Source organism: Geotrypetes seraphini, chromosome 1, assembly GCF_902459505.1.
Source record: "Geotrypetes seraphini chromosome 1, aGeoSer1.1, whole genome shotgun sequence".
NCBI classification, from domain to species: Eukaryota; Metazoa; Chordata; class Amphibia; order Gymnophiona; family Dermophiidae; genus Geotrypetes; species Geotrypetes seraphini.
In genome coordinates this window covers 135,488,071-135,511,113 of record NC_047084.1, presented here as the reverse complement: position 1 = coordinate 135,511,113, position 23,043 = coordinate 135,488,071, and the positions used below count along the sequence as shown (strand labels likewise).

General features: G+C 45.4%; 1 protein-coding gene across 2 annotated transcripts in view; it reads left to right on the top strand.

Moving 5' to 3' along the window:
- The first annotated feature begins 15,852 nt into the window (after nucleotides 1–15,852).
- The window catches only part of PGRMC2 (progesterone receptor membrane component 2), an 82,772-nt gene continuing 75,581 nt past the window's right edge, over nucleotides 15,853–23,043 (top strand). Inside the window, exon 1 of one of the 2 annotated variants that reach the window (XM_033939112.1) lies at nucleotides 15,853–16,431. In XM_033939112.1, the coding sequence (XP_033795003.1) occupies nucleotides 16,098–16,431 (334 nt within the window). In that variant the 5' untranslated portion in view covers nucleotides 15,853–16,097. The remainder of the gene's footprint in view (nucleotides 16,432–23,043) is intronic. The other variant, XM_033939105.1, reaches the window with a different exon arrangement.

Genomic DNA, 23,043 nt, shown 5'->3' with positions numbered 1-23,043 from the left:
TGAACAAACTTGAAGAGCTGAAATTAGGACCCAAAGTGGTGAACTGGGTCAGAAACTGGCTGTTGGACAGACGCCAGAGGGTGGTGGTTAATGGAAGTCGCTCGAAGGAAGGAAAGGTGACTAGTGGAGTCCCTCAGGGATCAGTGCTGGGGCCAATCCTGTTCAATATGTTTGTGAGTGACATTGCTGAAGGGTTAGAAGGAAAAGTGTGCCTTTTTGCAGATGATACCAAGATTTGTAACAAAGTAGACACCGAAGAGGGAGTGGAAAATATGAAAAAGGATCTGCAAAAGTGAGGAATGGTCTAATGCCTGGCAACTAAAATTCAATGCAAAGAAATGCAGAGTAATGCATTTGGGGATTAATAATAGGAAGGAACCGTATATGCTGGGAGGAGAGAAGCTGATATGCACGGACGGGGAGAGGGACCTTGGGGTGATAGTGTCCGAAGATCTAAAGGCGAAAAAAACAGTGTGACAAGGCAGTGGCTGCTGCCAGAAGGATGCTGGGCTGTATAAAGAGAGGCGTAGTCAGTAGAAGGAAGAAGGTGTTGATGCCCCTGTACAGGTCATTGGTAAGGCCCCACTTGGAGTATTGTATTCAATTTTGGAGACCATATCTGGCGAAGGACGTAAGAAGACTTGAGGCGGTCGAGGAGGGCGACGAAAATGATAGGAGGCTTGCGCCAGAAGACGTATGAGGAGAGACTGGAAGCCCTGAATATGTATACCCTAGAGCAGCGATGGCGAACCTATGGCACGCATGCCAACTGTGGCACGCGAAGGCCTTGCAGCTGGCACGCGGGAAGGTCCGCAATTAAGATATGCGGCGTGGCGGGAGAAGAGTGTGCCTGTGTCTGCTTTGCAGCTCACCTGGCAACAGGGCCGAACTGGCCATTGGGAGGACCCGCGGCCCATCCTCCTGTGCTGGCTGCAGTCCTGTGAGTGGATGTTTAGCCTGCCTGTCTTCCCCTTAATATCCTATGAGCCAGGCAGTGTGTGAGGGGGAAGTGGGGGGAGGAAGAGAAGCTTCACACTGAGTCTGTCACAGGAACTCAGTGAGGCTGTAGTGTGACTCCACATGTGACATCTGTAATCAGGAACAGTTCCTAGTGCTCCCATGCTAGAGAGGTGAGGATATGGATCTTCTCTCCCCCCCCTCCATGTCCCATATTCTCTCTCTCCCCTCCCCCATGTCACATCTTCTTGTGTGTTGGAAAAGTAAATTCAATGACCTGCGTGCGGCTCTTGAACGTATTGAGTGTGAAAGGGTGACAAATGAAATCACTGCTAGCAGTTCTGAAAATGAAATCCTAAAAGCGTGGAATTCTCTGCCAGACAATTTTAAGTCCATGAAAGCACTTGGGATTGCTCTTCTTACTTGGTTGGGTCATCCTATGCTTGTGAGCAGCTGTTTTCGGCTTTGAATCATATAAAATCTGATGCTAGAAACAGATTAACGGATGACATGAGTGCTGCATGTGTTGCTCTGAAATCAACGCACTATGAGCCAAGGTTTGACAAGTTATCAGCATGCATGCAACAACAAAAATCACATTAATTTTTTTTAGAGCATGCCCAATGCATATGTTTACATGAAGCAGTGTTTTCAGTTTGCAGTTAAGACACTTTCTAAGTTATTTAAATATTATTTAAAGATGTTATTTAAAAAAGGGACTTTACATGGCCCTGTTGTATTCCATTTGTGTATTACTATATTTCACAGTTCTTATATCTATATATTCTATTCATTAATAATTTTGTATTTAAAATTATTACGGTGATGTGCTCAGACCTGTAACCCAATAAATAGTGAAGTCACTACATTGAGTTTAACAAGGGGACCATCATTGCAACCACCTGTCCCCGACCCTCCCTAAATGAACTTAAACTTATTCAGATACTATATTTTTACTTATCTGAATGGAGAGGTTTTTGTTGTTGAACTTGGTTTAGTTAAATCTCAATGGTGACTGTGTTTTAACAAATAAAGTGACTATTAAAATCCAGAGATGATAATTTTTGTGATCTTCAATTCCCGTCCCCCCGACTCGAGTTTCGTATTCTTCGTCGGGGAGGGACACTGAAATTTAAATCAAAACATGATTATTAATTCTATTTTACTAAATACTTATATATATTATATTATATTATAAGAAAAGATCCAAGCTACAACTTGTCAACATACTATTGCATTTTTTCAAATTAAAATAACTTATTACCTGTTACTGGCTAACTGAGGTCAGACTCGTTCAAAATCTTCTGGCCATCTGATTAACTCTATTGTGACTATACGCTTATGTAGGAAGCTAAGCGGAAAAGGCTGATCCTGTTAAACCCCGGATGTAGACAACGCCAGGGAAGTACAGTACTATACTATATGATTAACCATTCTATATCTGCATTCAAACCTCTTGGTTGTAAGGTCTGCCAATTATATATAAAACGCTGTTCTTTTTGAATTAGCATTTTCGATATATCCCCTTCTGTGTTATGGATCTGTATTAACACTGTGTATTTGAGGTCATTCAGTGCATGTGATTTTTCCATCCAATGAGATACCAGGGGGGCGGAGACTCGATTTTTTCTTATGTTGCTCAGATGTTCAATGATTCGAGTTTTAATCATACGGCTGGTTTGGCCTATATAATATTTTTTACAGGGACATTGTATGCAGTAAATCACCTTATTGGATTCACAATTTGTTCCTGTGTTTAATTTAAAGTATCGTCCTTCCGATCCCGGTATTTCAATGTAATTCGTGTCTAATATATAACGGCAGACCCTGCATTTACCGCAAGGTTTGTGGGAAACCTTGTTTCTAATATCATAATGATTTTGATTATGTTTTAACTGTTCACCTAAGTTTTTTGCTCTGGAAAAAGCAAATTTGGGCTGATTGTATAAAGATGGATAATACTGCAATATTGGCCAATATTTTAATATAATATGCTTAATGGCATTACTTTTGTTGGTATAGGGCATAACGCAGACTATATTTTGCTCTTCTTGTTTATTTTGCTTGTCCTGCATTAACCATGATCGGTGACAGTTTTTTGCCCTTTTCCACGCCTTCTTTACGGTTTTCGCAGGATATCCCCTGTTTATGAATTTGGTATACATTTCATTAGCCTCTTTCTCAAAATCAGTTTCCTCTGAGCAGATTCTCCGTAATCGGAGAAATTGCCCGGTGGGGATACTGTTTTTTAATGGCCGTGGATGGAAACTCTGATACTGTAATAAAGTGTTTCTGTCCGATAACTTTTTGTGTAAAATGGTGGAGATATGTTGGTTCTGTTTGACAATTTTTATATCTAAGAATGTAACTTGATTTTTATTTGTTGTGTATGTAAACTTTATGTTTCCATCTTTTTGGTTAAGTTCTTCTAAAAATGTATTTAAATTTTCTTCTCCACCACTCCACACAAAAAAGATATCATCTATAAAACGCCTCCAGCATTGTACATGCTGGAAGTGTGGTGAAGTATAAACATATGTTTCCTCGAACTGAGTCATATAAAGGCAAGCTAGCATGGGGGCCACCCCCTTTGTTTGAAGATAAATATCATTTTCAAATTTGAAATAATTGTTGTAAATAACTAGTTCAGCTAATTCTGTCAGTAAAGATGTTTTACAATCTGTTAATTTCAATTTCTTTAGTTGAGTTTTGACTAATTTTGCTGCTTCCTTCTGTGGGACATTTGTATATAACGCCACTACATCAGCCGTAACAAGTATTGAATCTTCTAATACTGAGTTTCGAGAGTATTGTTCTATAACCTTTAGAAAATGAGTTGAGTCTTTAATATATGACTTAGCCCGAGGAACTAAATGTTTTAATTGACTGTCCAAGTATTGAGATATAGGCTCTAAGACTGAGCCTATACCTACAACAATTGGGCGTCCCGGTGGTTTAGTATCTGATTTGTGTATTTTTGGTATAAAGTTGATTTTGGGTATCCTGGGAAAATCGCTAGTTAGGAATCTAATTTCTTTATTTGTAAGTATTTGTAAATCCCTGGCGGTGTTTATCATTCCATCTATTTTTGATTTAATTTGTGTAGTGGGGTCTTGCTGTAATTTTGTATAATATGAAATATCAAGTAATTGGCGCAAAGCTTCTTCCTTATAATCTTTGTAGTCCTGGATAACAATTCCCCCTCCCTTGTCGGCCCTTGAAATAACTATTGATTGGTCTGCTTGAAGGTCTTGTATGATGTTCCTCTGTTGAATAGTTAAGTTTGAATGACTGATAGGTCTGTCTTGGGCTTCCAGATTTTGAACATCCCTTAATACCAGTTTTTCAAAAGTTGTTATTAAAGGATCCGGTTGTCCTGGCGGCATCCATGTAGATTTGAGTTTTAATCCCTCTGGTAGGGATGACACATTAGTTTGTTTATCTTGGAAAAACTGTTTCAATTTAATTGATCGGAAGAATCTCTGAAGATGTACTCGGGCATCAAAACTATCGTGTTTGATGCTTGGGACAAATGAAAGTCCTCTCATAAGGACCTCTTCCTCCTTATTGTCCAATCTTCTCGATGAGAGATTAAATATCCCTGTATTTTTTTATTTGTTTATTTCTTGTATTTGTTCGTGCTGCGTGTTTCTATTTTGTTCACTATGGCTGATGGTCCTTCTTTGGATTGTGGGGGTGGTTCAGGAAGATATCCTGTTGGCAGGAGGGTCTGGGATCCCTTCTGCCCATATTTTAGGGGGGATGGGGGGTCACCTCGACAGGAGGGGTTGGGCTCCCTCCTGCTGGTATTGTGTCGGGTGGGGGTTTGAGGGGTTTTGCGCCTTGGCAGGAGGGGTTGGGCTCCCTCCTGCCAGTATTGTCTGGGGGAGGTGGATTGTGATTGTGGCAGGAGAGATTGGGCAACTCTCCTGCCACGATCGCGATGCCTCCCCAAACTGCCGCGAACTGCAGCAGGAGAGATTGGGCATCTCTCCTGCAGCGATTCGCGGCAGTTCGGGGGGAGGATTGCGATCGCGGCAGGGGAGATGAGCGATTTCTCCTGCCATGATCATTGCGGTGGGCGTTGGGCATGTTGCCGGGGCTGCTGAGCTGATCATGGCAGCCGCAATCAGCTCAGTAGCCCCTATTTGGAACTTATACCAGTTTTGACTTGGTCTAAGTCAAAACGTATAAGTTTCAACTGGGCAACCTGTTAAACTTTTTGGTTATACTTGCTGTACAACTAAGTCTAAGTCGCCTCACCTCCCACCCATTCCCCTCCTCTAAAAATGCCTCTTTTCGCTCTAGGCGTTTAGAGGCAGGGTAACAAAGTAGATGACGGCAGATAAAGACCCGAATGGTCCATCCAGTCTGCCCAACCTGATTCAATTTAAATTTTTAAATGTTTTCTTTTTAGCTTTACCCAGTACTGTGCTTGGGTTCCAACTGCCGAAATCTCTGTTAAGACTTACTCCAGCCCATCTACACCCTCCCAGCCATTGAAGCCCTCCCCTGCCCATCCTCCACCAAACGGCCATATACAGACACAGACCGTTCAAGTCTGCCCAGTACTGGCCTTAGTTCAATATTTAATCTTATTTTCTGATTCTAGATCCTTTGTGTTTATCCCACGCTTCTTTGAACTCAGTCACAGTTGTACTCTCCACCACCTCTCTCGGGAGCGCATTCCAGGCATCCACCACCCTCTCCGTAAAGTAGAATTTCCTAACATTGCCTTTGAATCTACCACCCCTCAACCTCAAATTATGTCCTCTGGTTTTACCATTTTCCTTTCTCTGAAAAAGATTTTGTTCTACGTTAATACCCTTCAAGTATTTGAACGTCTGAATCATATCTCCCCTGTCTCTCCTTTCCTCTAGGGCAGTGATGGCTAACCTTTTTGAGCCCGAGTGCCCAAACTGCCGCACAAAATCAAAGAATTTCCTCAAAGTGCCAGCACGTCAATTAAACCTTAATAACAAGATTTTAGTATCTAAAAACTCTTTATAAAGTTGCCTGAACTATGTAACATCATTTTTAAAGGTTGGAATCTTTGTATTGTCAGAGAATCAATTTGATTCACAATCCTTTGGTTTTCATTTCAATTTATTGGCAATTTATAATGTTTTAATGATTTCATTCAATTTAATGAATTTAGGAAGAATTTGATTCAGTTACACAATATATTTTAAATGTATTATTCACATAACATGTCAAATGTATCCTGAGAAAAAAAAAAGATAAACTTCTTAAAACTGTTAACTGTGTCAAGACTCGGTGTGTATTCCCAAAGAGTCTATACATGTTTTTTTGTAAAATTTACAATCAAATTAGAAAATAGTTAAATCATTACATTTCTAATAATATGATGTAAAGAAAACAAAAGAGCTTTCAATTAAACCAACCGTTTTTATTGGAAATTCAATGGAAATGCAATGTCAGCCAGGATATCACCTCTGTGGGACAACATTTCACAAAAACAAACATTGCATGAATGATTTTATGGTGAGAATATTAAAAAGAAATTTTAAGACAATGCAGGAACGCAAGACCTTTGAGATCTAATCTAATCTAATCTTTGGTTTATATACCGGGTCATCTCCCAGTGGAGCTCGACTTGGTTTACATATAATTAAGACTAGAGTACATAGCAGAAAACATAGAAGGAAGAACTAATTAAAAACTAAAGTACATAAGAAAAATAACTATAATATTATCATTTTGTTGAGGCTGTAGTTAAACCATTTAAAAATTGCAAGAATAACAAAGTTTTCAGAAATTTGCGAAATAATTGCAGCTGGCCTAAAAGCCTAATGGAGTCAGGAAGTTCATTTTGAAACCCACCAGACAGGAAGTAACAAAGACATTGGCTTTCTTTCACACTAGAACACATAGGGCTAGATTCACTAACCCTCCGATCCGTGTGCGATTAGAGGCAGGCCGACCGATTCGCCAACCATCTGCATGCAAATAGGGGCGATCGGAGGCACGCCCTCAACCAACTGCACGGATCGCTAAAGCCCTGACAGTACTGTCAGGAGAAACAGTCTCCTGTCACTACTGTCAGGGCTTCTGCCGGCTTTTTTTATTTTGTTTTTTTAATCGGGCAGATATTTTGAGTGTTTTAAACATGCAAAATAGCTGCCTGATTAAAAAAAAAAAATTAAACCTCCCCTCCCAACAAGTGCCCCTAATCCCCCTCCCTCCCTGAACCCCCAAAAAAATTTGCCCACAGCCATGTTGAAAAAAATTATGGCAGGAGGGTTCCCACTCCCTCCTGCCTTCGGTCCCACCCAAAAATTAAGGTAACGGTAGGAGGGATTCCAACTCCCTGATGCCATCCCCTCTGGATGTCCCCTCCCCACCCCCATCCCCATACCTTTAACAGAGCAGGAGGTGTGCTCAATCCTTCCTACTCCAATGCATTGTGTGATCACGGGGTGGGGCCTAAGGCCCTGATTGGCTGAGGCGTCCCAGGCCCCAAGGAGCCTCGGCCAATCAGGGTCTTAGGCCCTACCCGTGCATCATGATGCACCAGGGTGTTGCCTAAGGCCTCATACTCGTCTCGGGAGGCATTGGAGTAGGAGGGATTGAGCACCCCTCCTGCTCCATTAAAGGTACGGGAAGGGGGCATCCGGGGGGTGGCATCAGGGATCTGGCATCCCTCCTGCCGTTACGTTAGTTTTTGGGTGGGACTGATGGCAGGAGGGAGTGGGAATTAACCATAATTTTTTTTGACGCAGCTGCGGGCCAAATTTTTTGGGGGGTTCGGGGTACTTGTTGGGAGGGGGTTAGTAGTTGTAGATATGGCAGGAAGGTGGAGGAACCCTCCTGCCATAATTTTAAAGAGCCCGAGTAAGATACGGAGAGGGGTGGGCCGGGCCTGGCCAATGGCGGTTTTGCGATGGCAGGAGGAAGTTGGCATCCCTCCTGCCATATTTGCAGTGACCGGGTGGGTAGTGTCGGGCCCGATGGCAGCATCGGCCGTGGATTTAAAACCACGGGCTTGCTCTACTAAAAAGCATTGCGAGCCCATGGTTTTAAAGGGCAGGAGAGTCGGCCAGGATAGAAGCGACTAGTCTTCAGCAGCCACTTCTTTTCTGATCGGCAAGCCCAATCGGTGTTAGCTAAAGTGTTTAGTGAATCGCTGCCCTCCCAAATTTGCTTGCCATTTCCCTCTTTTGCATGCACGGATTGGGAGGGGATCGCTAAACACGTTCGTAAATCGGGCCAGAGGGAAATCTGCTCACTAAAGGCTCGCAAACCGATCGGTACACAATTGGTTTGCTTTGTGAACCTAGCCCATAATTTTTACTGCTCTGACACCTTCATATCGCCCTTCCTTATCTCCCTGTCTCTCACCCTCCCTCTGCCTGTATGACTATAATTTAAATACTTTAATGTTTTACTCTTATAACTTGATAGCTGTCTTCATTTGCATATATCAGATCTGAGGAAGAAGGATTACCTTTGAAAGCTAATCTAACCAGTTAAAAGTCCAATAAAAAAAGGTATCACCTGAATTCTTTTTGTTTTTACCGTTATTTTTTTTTATTTCTCCATATTATCTTTAAGGATGGACTAACACGGCTGCAACACCGGAATGGACAATAGCACAGTACAGAAAGGACAAAAGTAAGGCTAATTCCTCGGTTCTGCTGACATTTGCTGAAGATGACGTTACCTAGGACTAGATTTATTAACCTCCTTTCCATGTCTGATCCATGCCCAATTGCATACAGGTTGATGAATTCACTAAAGGCCTACATGTAAATGGGGACAATCGTTGGCACACCCCCCACCGCACAGATTGCTAGAGAGCGATCCTTGAGCATGCGCAGACCATCTTCCTTGCCTGTAGATGGTTTGTGTATGCTCTTAGTAGGAAACTTTTATTTTTGTTGTTTTTTTTGCAAGCCTGTAGTTTTAACCCGCTTTAAGCCTACGGGTTAAAACCACGGGCTTGCACTGCGGGGAAGGGCAGGAGAGTCGGGATGGCGGGAGAGATTCAGGGTTGAGAGCAGGAGATTGTGGCAGGCAGCAGGTCGGGGCTGAGAGCAGGAGATCGGGGGGGGGGGGGCAGGAGATTGGGGCTGAGAGCAGAGAAGCAGGGCAGCAGGCAGAAGAATCATAAGAACATAAGAATTGCTGCTACTGGGTCAGACCAGTGGTCCATCGTGCCCAGCAATCCGCTCACGCGGCGGCCCTTAGGTCAAAGACCAGTGCTCTAAATGAGACCAGCCACCTGCATACGTTTCAGTTTAGCAGGAACTTGTCCAACTTTGTCTTGAATCCCTGGAGGGTGTTTTCCCCTATAACAGACTCTGGAAGAGCCTTCCAGATTTCTACTACTCTCTGGGTGAAGAACTTCCTTACGTTTCTACGGAATCTATCCCCTTTCAACTTTAGAGAGTGCCCTCTCGTTCTCCCTACCTTGGAGAGGGTGAACAACCTGTTTTTATCTACTAAGTCTATTCCCTTCAGTATCTTGAATGTTTCGATCATGTCCCCTCTCGGCCTCCTCTTTTCAAGGGAGAAGAGGCCCAGTTTCTCTAATCTCTTGCTGTACGGCAACTCCTCCAGCCCCTTAACCATTTTAATCACTCTTCTCTGGACCCTTTCGAGTAGTACCGTGTCCTTCTTCATGTACAGCGACCAGTGCTGAACGCAGTACTCCAGGTGAGGGCGCACCATGGCCGGTACAGTAGCATGATAACCTTCTCCGATCTGTTCTTGATCCCCTTATCATTCCTAGCATTCTGTTCACCCTTTTTGCCACCGCTGCGCATTGCATGGACAGCTTCATCGACTTGTCGATCAGAACTCCAAAGTCTCTTTCCTGGGAGGTCTCTTCAAATACCGTCCCGGACATCCTGTATTCGTGCATGAGATTTTTGTTACCGACATGCATCCCTTTACACTTATCCATGTTGAACCTCATTTGCCATGTTGATGCCCATTTCTCGAGCTTGATACTCACTGTTTCCTATGCTTCAGCCAGTTTTTAATCCACGTGAGTATTTCACCCTCGATTCCATGGCTTGCAATTTTCCAATGTACTCGTTCATGTGGAACCTTGTCGAATTCCTTCTGAAAATCCAGATATACAATGTTGACCGGGTCGCCCTTGTCTATCTGCCTGTGCAGATAGACAAGAAGTGCAGCAAGTTCATCAAACAAGATCTGCCTTTGCTGAAACCGTGCTGGCTGGTCCTCATCAGACCATGTCCGTCAAGGTGATCAAAGATGCAGTCCTTTATCAGCGCCTCTACCATCTTTCCCAGTACCAAGGTCAGACTCACCGGTCTGTAGTTTCCCAGATCTCCCCTCGAACCTTTTTTGAAGATCGGTGTAACATTCACCACCTTCCAGAGGGGCAGAAAGCAGGGCGGCAGGCAGGAGAATCGGGGCAGAGAGCAAGACAGCCAGAGCAGGAGAATCGGCACAAGCAACTGGTCCTCACCAGTCGCTAGTTTTTTGATCGGACAGCCAGTCGATAAGTTTAGTGAATCGCATCTTTTCTGCTTTGCATGCCATTTCCCCTCATTTGAATGCACGGATCAGGATTGGATCAGAGGAGAGGTTAGTGAATCAGGTCTGAGGGAAATCGGGTTGCAAAGGGCTCGCAAACCAATTGGTACACGATCAGTTTGCTTAGTGAATCTAGCCCAGGGGTGGGCAACTCTGGTCTTTGAGGGCCAGAATCCAATCAGGTTTTCAGGATTTCTCCAATGAATATGCATGAGATCTATTTGCATGCACTGCTTTCAATGCATATTCATAGGGGAAATCCTGAAAACCCGACTGGATTCCGGTCCTCGAGGACCGGAGTTGCCAACCCCTGATCTAGCCCCTAGTTCCAGGCTGGAGAATTTTTGGCCAGTCCTGATTTTGAACTTACATCCCAAAGTGGTGTGAGTTTTGTAGTGCAACTCTAGTAATTGGAACATGAAAATGGTGCCAGACTTTTAGGGCCTGTTTTACAAAGCTGCGCTAGCGGCTGCTGTGTGGTAACGGCCCCTGTGTGGTAACGGCCCCAAAGACCATAGAGATTTACATTATAACATTTTATTGAAGAAATCCAATAAATATACAATAATATAATACAATAAATTAATCATTACATAATAAATTTACCATATTAACATTTCATCACATCATTCATTTCTTCAAAATAAATTTTAAAATTACCTATTACAACTATCAATATATTCCCCCTTTTACCTTCCACCCTTCCCTTTCCCCCTCCTCCCCATTATTTTATATATAATAGAGAATGACACGGTGGTTGTTACCCGCGGCTAGCCGTGAGTAACCCGCCAAAATGGTGACCAAAAAAAAAGTCACTGCGAGTTCGGGGACAAGGCCATTCACCACCCTGTGGAGCGGTGAATGGTAGCATGGGGCGGTGAACAAGTAGTGAACGCGCGATGAACGAGCGTTCAATCTGGCAGCCCACTCTCTCCCGCCGTCCGTCCATGTATCTACCTCCCTCCTTTTCCCTTACCTTTTCTTCTTGAAACTGGCGATTTCTATAAGGCTACGAGCTGTATTACAGCCAGAGCCTTGAAGTTGTGTCGTGTTGCCTGCTGGAAAAAGTCTCCTCTGTTTCTGGTTGCATCGGAGGAGACTTTTCTAGCAGGCAACCCGATGCGACTTCAAGGCTCTGGCTCATACAGCTCATAGCCTTATAGAAATCGCCAGTTTCAAGACTTTCAAGAAGAAAAGGTAAGGGAAAAGGAGGGAGGGAGGGACATGCACGGCTGGCTGGCGGGAGGGAGCTGCTGGACCGCGTGAAGGGTGCTGGGGGTGGGGGGATGGAGAGGAGAAGACGTTGAAGACGGGGACGGGGGGTGAAGGGGACGGCAGAGACAGGGACGGGGCGGTGCAGAGGATGGTGGTCCGGGGACGGGACGGGACGGGGACAGAAATTTTCCCCGTGTCATTCTCTAATATATAACTTTTTATTGAAGAAATGCAATAAATATATATGGTCTAGAACAATGGTTCCCAACCCTGTCCTGGAGGACCACCAGGCCAGTCGGGTTTTTGGGATAGCCCTAATGAATATGCATGAGAGAGATTTGCATATAATGAAGGTGATTGGCATGCAAATCTGCTCCAGAAAAAGGACAGACTGAGACATACGGGTTTTACTTCCATAGCTTTCAATGGAAGTAAAGCCCAGATGTCTCCATCTGTCCTCTGTAACTTTCAAAGGAAATCCAGATGTCTCAATCCGCCCTTTTTCTGGAGTCATGTGGCAACCCTTACACAAGCCTCAAACACTTTAAAATCGTAAGTGTTTGAGGCTCATGTGGTTAAGGCAGAGCTTGCAGGAATAGGGACAGGGATACTGAGGTCTCGTGGAGACGGGGACAAATTTGTCCCCGCATCATTCTCTACGGATGGCTTTCTCAGCCATCATCTACTATGTTACTAAGTAGTAACACAGTACTGTGTTTCTCCGAAAAGAAGACTTACCCCCGAAAATAAGCCCTATCACCGGCAGCAGGGTTTTCCTGATGATCTTTCCATCTCTCCCTCCTATCCGAACCCCAACCACGAGCCGAAATACCTGGAAACAAACGGCAGCGTCGGCAGTATAAGAATATAAGCATTGCCTCTGCTGGGTCAGACCAGAGGTCCATCACGCCTAGCAGTTCGCTCACACGATGGCCCATCAGGTCCAGGACCTGTATAGTAATCCTCTATCTATACCCTTCTATCCCCTTTTCCTTCAGGAAATCATCTAATCCCTTCTTGAACCCCCAATACCGTACTCTGACCTATCATACTCTCTGGAAGCGCATTATAGGTGTCCACCACCCTTTGGGTGAAGAAAAACTTCCTAGCATTGGTTCTGAATTCCTCCCCTCTTAATTTTTCCGAATGCCCTCTTGTTCTTGTAGTATTTGAAAGTTTGAAGAATCTGTCCCTCTCCACTTTCTCTATACCCTTCATGATCTTGTAAGTCTCTATCATGTCCCCTCTAAGCCTCCGCTTCTCTAGGGAAAAGAGCCCCCATTTCTCTAATCTTTCAGCATATGAAAGGTTTTCCATACCTTTTATCAATCTTGTAGCTCTTTTCTGTACCCTCTCGAGTATCGCCATATCCTTCTTAAGGTACGGCGACCAATATTGAAAACAGTACTCCAGATGCGGGCACACCATCGCCCAGTACAATGTCAGGATAACTTCCTTCATTCTGGTTGTAATACCTTTCTTGATAATACCTAGCATTCTGTTCACCTTCTTAGACGCCGACGCACACTATGCCGACGGCTTCATTGTCTTGTCCACTATTACCCCCAAGTCCTTTTCTAGGGTACTTTCACCCATTACCAGCCCTCCCATCGTATAGCTATACATCGGGTTTCTGTTTCCTACATGCAAGACTTTACATTTCTCCACATTAAAGTTCATCTGCTATTTATTCGCCCACTCTCCCAGTTTGTTCAGGTCCCTTTGTAAATATCTGCAGTCCTCTTTAGTCCTAACTCCACTAAATAGTTTGGTGTTGTCTGCAAATTTTATAACTTCGCACTTCGTCCCTGTTTCTAGATATTTGCTCATCCAGAACAAGAAGAACCAAGAACCTATTCGCCTATCCCCCACTCAAGAGAACTCAGCGAAAAAAGATGTATGACGACCTCCTAGCAACGCAGGCAGCGAAACTGGACCCCTTTATCTCCAATTTGCTGTCAACAACTATCGACTTTAAATCATTCCGAAAGGAAATCAAAACCCTACTGTTCAAAAAAACTATACATCCCCCCAACCGAACCTAACAAGGAACCAAGCCTAAACCTTCTCCTAAATTTGTAAATTCCGGCATCTATTATGTAAGCTTCATCCAATTATAACTTCCTAGAAAACCCCAGCTATCCCCCTCTATTCTACGCCTGATCTGTATACATCCCCTGAATTGTAACTTCCTGGATATGTCCAGCTGTCTTACACTGTAATCCGCTTAGAACTGCAAGGTAAAGGCGGAATATAAGTCACTAATGTAATGTAATCATTTATATAAATGCATTGAACAGCAGCGGTCCGAGTACTGACCCCTGCGGAACCCCACTCGTGACTCTCCTCCAGTCCGAGTAGTGGCCCTTCACTCCTACGGCAGAGGAACGCCTGGACGTGAGAAAAGCAGGCCGTGATTCAGCCTGTGCTGTCGACGCTGCCGTTTGTTTCCAGGTATTTTGGCTCGCGGTTCAGATAGGAGGGAGAGATGAAAGGGTCAACGGTGTGGGAAGGGGAGGGATAAAAAGATGCTGTACAGGGGGGATGGAAGGGAGGGATAGAAGCTGGAAGAGTTCTGTTGCACAGGGGGATGGGAGGGATGGAAAGAGACTGCACAAGGGGACGGGTGAGAGGTGAGGAAAGATGCTAAACATGTTAACATTGCATTAGTGACTTCTATTCCACTCGTACCTTGCAGTTCTAGGCGGATTACAAAGAAGCTAATTGGACATTTCCAGAAGATTTGCAGGTTAGGTAGCGGTATACATGGTTGATACTTTGGAGACAAAAAAATTACAAGAGGGGGTGAGACTATTACAAGGGAGGAGAAGGACAAGGGGAAGAGTTAAGATAAACTAAACTAAACTAAACCTTGGGTTTATATACCGCACCATCTCCACGAATGCGGAGCTCGGCACGGTTTACAGGAAGAAAGATGAGAGAGGAACTACAGTGGAGAGATTAAAGAGTTAGGTGTAAAGGGGGAAGGTGAGAGGCCTAAGAGGGGGGAAGTGTTACAGTTTTGAGAATAGCCAGGTTTTTAGGTGTTTGCGGAAGAGTTGGAGGGAGCTTGAGGTTCGGAGAGGGGAGGGGAGGTTATTCCAGATCTCAGTGATTCTAAAGGGGAGGGATGACCCAAGTTTGCCTACATGGGAAATACCTTTTATGGAAGGGAAGGATAGTTTAAAAATTTGGGAGGATCTGGAGGAAGTAGGGGTTGGGGAGTTCCAGGATAGAGGGATAACGGCAGGAAGGATGCCATGTAGGATCTTGTAGGCCAGACACGCACATTTGAAGTGGATCCTGGGGATTACTGGGAGCCAATGGAGCTTAGACAGGAGTGGTGAGACATGATCAAATTTGCTTTTCGCGAAAACAAGCTTAGCTGCGGCGTTCTGAATCCGCTGAAGTCTGTGGAGGCTTTTCTTGGTTAGGCTGAGGTAGATAGAATTGCAATAATCCAAACTGGATACATTTTTTGAATAGCAGAGTTTTGATTCCTTTTCGAAATGATTTGAAGTCGCTCGTTGTTGTCAGTAAGTTGGAGATGGAGTGGTCAAGTTGGGGAGAGAAAGGAAAGAGGAAGAGTTGGGATGGAGGAGAGGAAGGAAGAGATGGCCCATATTAATCTAAGACGATTTGCTGCTCATTGAAATCCGTGTTGTAAATCCCAGAATGCAACAGGTGAGGTCAGAAATCCCGGGCTGCTTAAAAGAACACGTTTATTTTTAAAAATCTGGGATCCTTATATACAAAAATTATCCTCGAAAGCAATTTTTTAAAAAAATTTATTTGGTATTTTATGTCACCTTTCATTCTAGGGTAGGGAGGGAAATAGGAATGATGATTTTAATATATATAAAGTAATAAAGGGGATATAGGGAAAAAATAGTTTAGATATATTAAAATATATTTTAGAGGAATGATAAAATGCGTATGCAAATGTTTTATTATGAATTTAATTGTAATGAATATCTTTTTGTATCATATTATTGTATATTTATTTGATTCATTCAATAAAATGTTATAATATCCCGGGCTGCCCCCCCAATTTGCAGCCTGGAAGAGGAGAACGTGGCCTCTGGTGCTGCTCTAGTGATAATTGGACAAACCCGAGAGCCTGAGAGTTCAACGACCGTCCTTCCTCCTGTCAGCAACGCCAGCCCTACAGCTGCTGGCGCGCGTTTCACGACCCCGCCCATCGCCTCCCCGCGCGCCTCGTCGCAGGCCTCGTTTCGCCGTTGCTACGCGCGCGCGCCGGCCCTCGCGAGCCTCTCGGAGGAGAGCCAATCGGCGTGGCCCGCGCGCTCGCTCGCACAGCCCGAGCGTGAGTGGGCGGCGGCTGGCGCGAGGTGTCTGAGAGGGGGGGGGCGGAGCGAGGCTCGGAGGCAGCCATGGCCGACGGCGAGGCGGACCCGCTGCTGCTGTCTTCGCGGGCGGCGGAGGACGCGGGGCCCGGGGAGGCGGCCGCCGCCATGCTGCTCAACGTCGGCCTGCTGGCGCTGCTCTGCCTGGTGGCTTACAAGCTCTACTTGCGCTGGTGGGAGAGGCCGAGCGCGCTGCGGGCGGCCCGCGACGTCCAGGCCTCCTCGTTGCCCAAGATGAAGCGGCGCGACTTCACCCTGGCTCAGCTGCGGGACTACGACGGCGCCGCCGACTCCCGCCTCTTGATGGCAGTCAACGGCAAGGTCTTCGACGTGACCAAAGGCAGCAAGTTCTACGGGCCCGGTGAGAGGGGGGGAGGGGGCAGTGCTCTTAAAGGATGCTGTGGATGGGGAGCGAGGGTAGAGGAGGAGGGGGGAGGCGAGGAGCGAGGGCACTTCTGGAGTGAGAGGCTATAGGGAGGGGGAGAGCACCTCTATGTGATAGTGGGAGTAGAAGGGGGGTGCGAGGGCTATAGGGAGGGTGAGAGCACCCCTATGTTGATAGTGGGAGCAAAAGGGGGAGCGAGGGCACTCCTGGGGTGAGAGGCTATAGGGAGGGTGAGAGCACTCTTATGTGGTAGTGGGAGCAGAAGGAGGGTGTGAGGGCTATAGGGAGGTGGAGTGCACCCCTATGTGATAGTGGGAGCAGAAGGGGGGTGAGAGGGCTATAGGGAGGGTGAGAGCACCCCTATGTTGATAGTGGGAGCAAAAGGGGGAGCGAGGGCACTCCTGGGGTGAGAGGCTATAGGGAGGGTGAGAGCACTCTTATGTGGTAGTGGGAGCAGAAGGAGGGTGTGAGGGCTATAGGGAGGTGGAGTGCACCCCTATGTGGTAGTGGGAGCAGAAGGAGGGTGTGAGGGCTATAGGGAGGGGGAGTGCACCCCTATGTGATAGTGGGAGCAGAAGGAGGGTGCGAGAGCTATAGGGAGGGGGAGTGCACCCCTATGTGATAGTGGGAGCAGAAGGGGGGTATGAGGGCTATAGGGAGGGTGAGAGCACCCCTATGTTGATAGTGGGAGCAAAAGGGGGAGCGAGGGCACTCCTGGGGTGAGAGGCTATAGGGAGGGTGAGAGCACTCTTATGTGGTAGTGGGAGCAGAAGGAGGGTGTGAGGGCTATAGGGAGGGGGAGTGCACCCCTATGTGATAGTGGGAGCAGAAGGGGGGTGCGAGGGCTATAGGGAGGGTGAGAGCACCCCTATGTTGATAGTGGGAGCAAAAGGGGGAGCAAGGGCACTTCTGGAGTGAGAGGCTATAGGGAGGGGGAGTGCACCCCTATGTGATAGTGGGAGCAGAAGGAGGGGGTGAGTGCACCCCTATGTGATAGTAGGAGCAAAATGGGGGAGCAAGGGCACTCCTGGGGTGAGATGCTATAGGGAGGATGAGAGCATGAGCACCCCTATGTGATAGTGGTACCACAAGGGGGGAGCGAGGGCACTCCTGGGGTGGGACACTAGGATGATAGAGGCAGAGGGAGGAGTTAGGGGTCACTCAATGTAATAATAGGGATGCAGAATGGGGATTGAGGGGGGGGGGTGAGAGCTCCCCTGGGGTGAGGCATCCTCTATGATAGTGGGAGTAAAAGGGGGGAGCGAGAGCACTCCTGGGGTAACGCTGTAAGAGGGAGTAGTCAGGGCACCCTTAGAGTGGGTCACTCAGTGTAAGAATGGGGATCAAGGATGTCCCTAGGGTGAGACACTCAATTTGAAGATGATTGGGGGATGTGAGGATGTTCCTGAGATAGGGTGCTCTATTTTGCGGGTAGGCAGTCTGCAGCCCATGGGAAGTATACATAAAGACATCATTAACTAGAAATTTAGCAAGTTTAGGTACTGTATTTTGCAAATATTTTCAGAATGGCCACTCCAGCAATTTGTTTGTATTACGTTCAGTTAAATTTTTCTTTATTTAGTATAGAACGTCTATGGAGCTTTGTACATTTCTGATTCTGTAATGTTCTGACCTTCATGTGGCCCTCTGTGTATAAAGGTTGCTCACTCCTGTTCTATATCATAGTTTGGGGGGAGGAGGCATAAGGACCCCCTGGGGATTCAGGGGAGAGCAAGGGTGTCTCTGAAGGTGAGAGAACTATATGATAGAGGGTACATGCTGGGAGCAAGACTAAGCCACCATATATGATAATGAGGAGTGATAAGGATTTGGTGAAGACTGCATATATGATTAATCTGGCTTATGTGATAGAGCAGGGCATGGCGCTCAGGAAAGGATTTACACAAACACACCTATCACACTATGTAGTGTTCAGAACAAAGATAATTCTTTATTAAACAGTAGGGAAGAGAGCCTGTTTCTTCACAAGTTTCCCTTAATGATTTCTTTTCCAAAGAAACAGCTATGCTTTTCAAGTTTTCCACTACTTTTCAGTTTGTATTTTTAGTAGGGCTTGCCATGCCCCAAACACAGTCTTTATCACAGTTCCAAAAAACAATTTTTAGCAGTATTCAATCACAGCTCTGGTCAGGCATTAGAATAAAGGCAGAATTTTCCACATCGGAGAATCTTATCTCCAGCAGATTCTATCAGCAAAACAGGTCAGCTCTTCCATTCAGCTCCTATGTTCTCTCTGGGGCCTCCATAGGGACAAAGCTGGTCTACACTTACAGTCCAGATACCCCAGTCCAGATACCCTCGGCCCAGCTGTTAGTAAAGATTTCACCTTGTGCAGTTTCTTTATCAGCTCAAGTGGAGTTAGCTTCCCCAGGGCTTCTGCCTTAGCCACATCTAGGGGAAAGCTAGGGAGTTCCTTTCTCTTCCAGAGACCTCCCTGAATGACTCTCAAACTGGAACAGATACCCATGTCTGCCTGGGTCCCACCCTTGTGGGTAAGAGAGATGGTATGATATGAAACATTATAGAGAGAAGCCTGTGTGACAGGGAAAGTTTGTGGATCTCAAGTGCAAGATGTATTTGTTGTTGGAAGCTTCTACGAGACCGCTACTAATGACTGGGGAGTTAATTCAGAGCAGTTTGCATGAGTTTCAGTAATGGTATTACAATACATGAACTTTGGTAAAGGTGTTAGATTACATGAGTTAAATATATGTATATCTTACCTATTTATACCATCTATGTACATATACTATTGCCGTGTTTCCCCGAAAATAAGCCCTAGCATGATTTTTGGGGTAAGTCTTAATATAAGCCCTACCCCAAAAATAAGCCCTAGTTGAAGTGCTGGGTATGCGGGCAGGAGCACTTCCCCCCGCCGAACCTTCCATCTCTCCCTCCCCACGCTGACTGCGAAACCAACATAACATTACCTTCTTCCAAACAGTAGCGTCGCGGCAGCAATCTAAACACGCTGCTTCATGCCTTCTCCTGCCGGGGCATTTCTCTCCCGCATCACTGATGATATCATCATCAGCGTGACACATGCAATGCCCCGGTGGTAGAAGGCCTGAAGCAGCCCATTTAGATTGCTGCCGTGATGCTGCCATTTGGAAGAAGGTAATGGTATGTCGGTCTTGCGGTTGGCGTGGAGAGAGAGAGCCGGAAGAGTTGGTGGAGGTTCGGGGAGGCGGGGAATAGAAAGATGCTGTGGGTTTGTGATTGGGCATTGTTTCCCCAAAAATAAGACCTAGTGGGTTTTTTGGGCTCAAAATTAATATGACATTGTCTTATTTTCGGGAAGCACGGTATTATAGTTTCTTTGTATCATATTCATCTTCCTTTGTATTATTTGTGAGTTCACCCTTTCATGTTCGAAGTGGGTAGTATCCTGCTATTTCTTTCATGTTGCTATTCCCACTAATTGTTTCTTTATTTGCTAAAGTGCTCTATGAAGAGTATCGTCTTTATTCCTTACTTGGTGTCCTTTTCTAGTTTTAATTCCTTTGGAAGGGAGTTCGACCACATTGGAGCCATCACTGAGAATATTCTTTTCCTAACACTTTTATATTTGATGTCTCTGAAGGAGGGTATTTCCAGTAGGTATTCTAGGCTTGAGTGTAGTGCGCCAGTTGGTTTATGGTTGTCTATTCTGTTTGCTAGGTATTGCGGTTCTGAAAGATGATTGATTTTGTGTCAGCAACATGATCTTGAATTTCACTCGGCTTTCAATCTGGAGCCAGTTTAACTCTTAGTAGCAGAGTGACACTCGTCTGCTTCAATTTTCCCAGCAGAAACCTAGCTGTAGTGTTTTGTACTATTTGAATCTGCCTGATTGTGTATTTTGGGATGCCCAGTAGGATTGTATTGCAGTAGTCAAAAATTGAGAGTATCAGGGATATTACTACAAGCTTTCTGCAGTATTGACTCTGATTTGCACAGCTGCAGAAAACATACAACTCCTGGGCATCACAGGATGATGATGTGCTGGAGCATTTGCCCAAGTCACAACCCCAGTTGCATAACCCATAGTTTGGGAAGCTCTGTGCTTGAATGTCTTGGGTCAGAAGCAGTATGCCTACTGTGGTGGTGATAACTAGAGGCTTTCAAGACATACTGGTAAGAAGAAAATCTTTATGTAGATTTAGAAAATGTGTCTGCTTTGAAACACTGTGATATTGGTATATGTTTTAAAAAACATTGTAAGCAGAGCAGAAGAGCACCTCGCCTTGGATAAAGTACAGACAAACAAAAAAAAGTCAAGGGTGATGTCTTTCCAACCAGTGGTAAAATCTTTATTCAACAAGTAATAGTCCCAACAAGGATCCCTGTTTCGGCTTGTGAGGAAGCCTTCCTCAGGCACACTTGAAGTGATTGATCAGTGAGACTTCATATGCTGCTGATTGATCCTTTCAAGTCTCCCCTGAGGAAGGCTTTCTCACAAGCCGAAACGTGGATCCTTGTTGGGACTATTACTTGTTGAATAAAGATTTTACCACTGGTTGGAAAGACACCACCCTTGACTTTAAGAAACATCGTGCCATAGAGCTGCCAAATGGTCTTTCTTTCTGGAAAAAGACTTTACACCTGTCCTATTTTCATGTCATAAATTCTCTTTGTTTTATTTTATTTATAACCCACCTTTTCCAAGGCGGCTCACAATTTAAACATATACAGTGGTGCCTCGCATAACGGACGCCTCGCACAGCGAACGCTGCGCATAACGAACTTTTTGTCTTGCTCCCTATAACGAACTTCGTTTCATACAACGAAGTCGCCCGAGGGGCCCGGGGGGGGGGGCGGAACTACTCTCGCCGCTTCCTAATGTGAGCCGGGAACAGCAGCACCCTCCTGTCTGAATGCAGTGTTCCATCATCTCCCTCCACCTTACCTTAGATGCCGAGTTTTCCGGCTTTCTTTTTCGGCCAGCCACACACTTTCAAAGAGCAGCACATGCGCGCATGCTCTGTTGTTCAATCTTCTCCTCTGACGCAACCGGAAACCGGAAGTTGCAGGAGAGGAGAACATTGATCAACTTCAGCAGCTGCGCGTGCACAGCTTTTTGAAAGCGTGCGGCTGGGTGAAAAAGAAAGCTGGCAAACTCTGCATATAAGGTGAGGTGGAGGGAGGGAAATGTAGGGCTGCAGAACGAATTATTTTGTTTTACATGTATTCTTATGGGAAAACAGGGCTGCAGAACGAATTATTTTGTTTTACATGTATTCTTATGGGAAAACAGGGCTGCAGAACGAATTATTTTGTTTTACATGTATTCTTATGGGAAAACGCGTTTCACACAACGAACGTTTCACATAACAAACTTGCTCCTGGAACGGATTAAGTTCGTTGTGTGAGGCACCACTGTACAATAAAAAGTACATAAAATACATATAAAAACACAAACAAATAAGCGACCAGGGGTGCCCACACTTTTTGGGCTTGTGAGCTACTTTTAATTTATAACATTTTATTGAAGGAGCTACTTTTAAAATGACCTACCAACAATAAAATTTTTAAAAATCCTACAAAGCACACTGTATGCAGAGAAAATGTTAATTATCATTTATATTCCGGGGTTTCTTCAAAGAGGTCAAGGCAGATGACTCTATGCGATGTCACCTCAGTAGCAACCATACAAAAATAGACAAATATACCCTTCTCCCTTTTTACTAAACCGCAATAGCAAGTTTTTAGCGAAGGGAGTTGCGCTGAATGCCCCGTACTGCTCTCGATGCTCATAGGCTCCCTGTGCTAAAAATCGCTATTGCAGTTTAGCAAAAGGGAGCCATAGTTCAAAATATAAATTCTCAAAACAGACACATTTTGATCACTAAATTGAAAATAAAATCATTTTTCCTACCTTTGTTATCTGGTGATTTCATGAGTCTCTGGTTGCACTTTCTTCTTCTGACTGTGCATCCAATATTTCTTCCCTTCTTTTAGCCTCGTGTGTGCTTTTCCTCCAGACCTCATTCTTTCCCCCAACTTTTTCTTTCTTTCTCCCGGCCCCCTTCTTTCTTTCTGTCTCCCTGCTTCCCTTTCTTTCTCCCTCTCTCCATGCCCCCTTTCTTTGACTCCCTGTTCCCCCTTTCTTTCTGTTTCCCTTCTTTCTTTGTCTGCTTGCCCCACCCTTCTTTTTATCTCCCTGCCTGCCCCCTTTCTTTCTCCCTACCCTCCCCCAAGCCACTAGGTTTGCCGCCACTGCTGCCATCGGGGAACAGGTCCTCAAGCCACTAAGTTTGCCGCCCCCATCGAGGAACAGGCCCCCAAGCCACCGCCACCCCAAGCTCTCCCTGTAGAAGTGTCACGCTGACCAGCATTCCGCTCCCCAACATCAATTCTGACGTCGGAGAGTGTAATGCTGGCCCAGATCTTCCTCTCCAACATCAGAATTGACGTCGGGGAGTGGAATGCTGGTCGGTCCGATGCTTCTGCAGGGAGGGTGGTGGAGGACGTTGGGGAAAGGAAGGCTGATCGCCCGGTAGATTAGGACAGCAACACGAGTCTATCACGGAGCCCGGGATGGGCTCCACGATTGAATCGCGTTGCCTTCCCGATCTACCAGTCGAT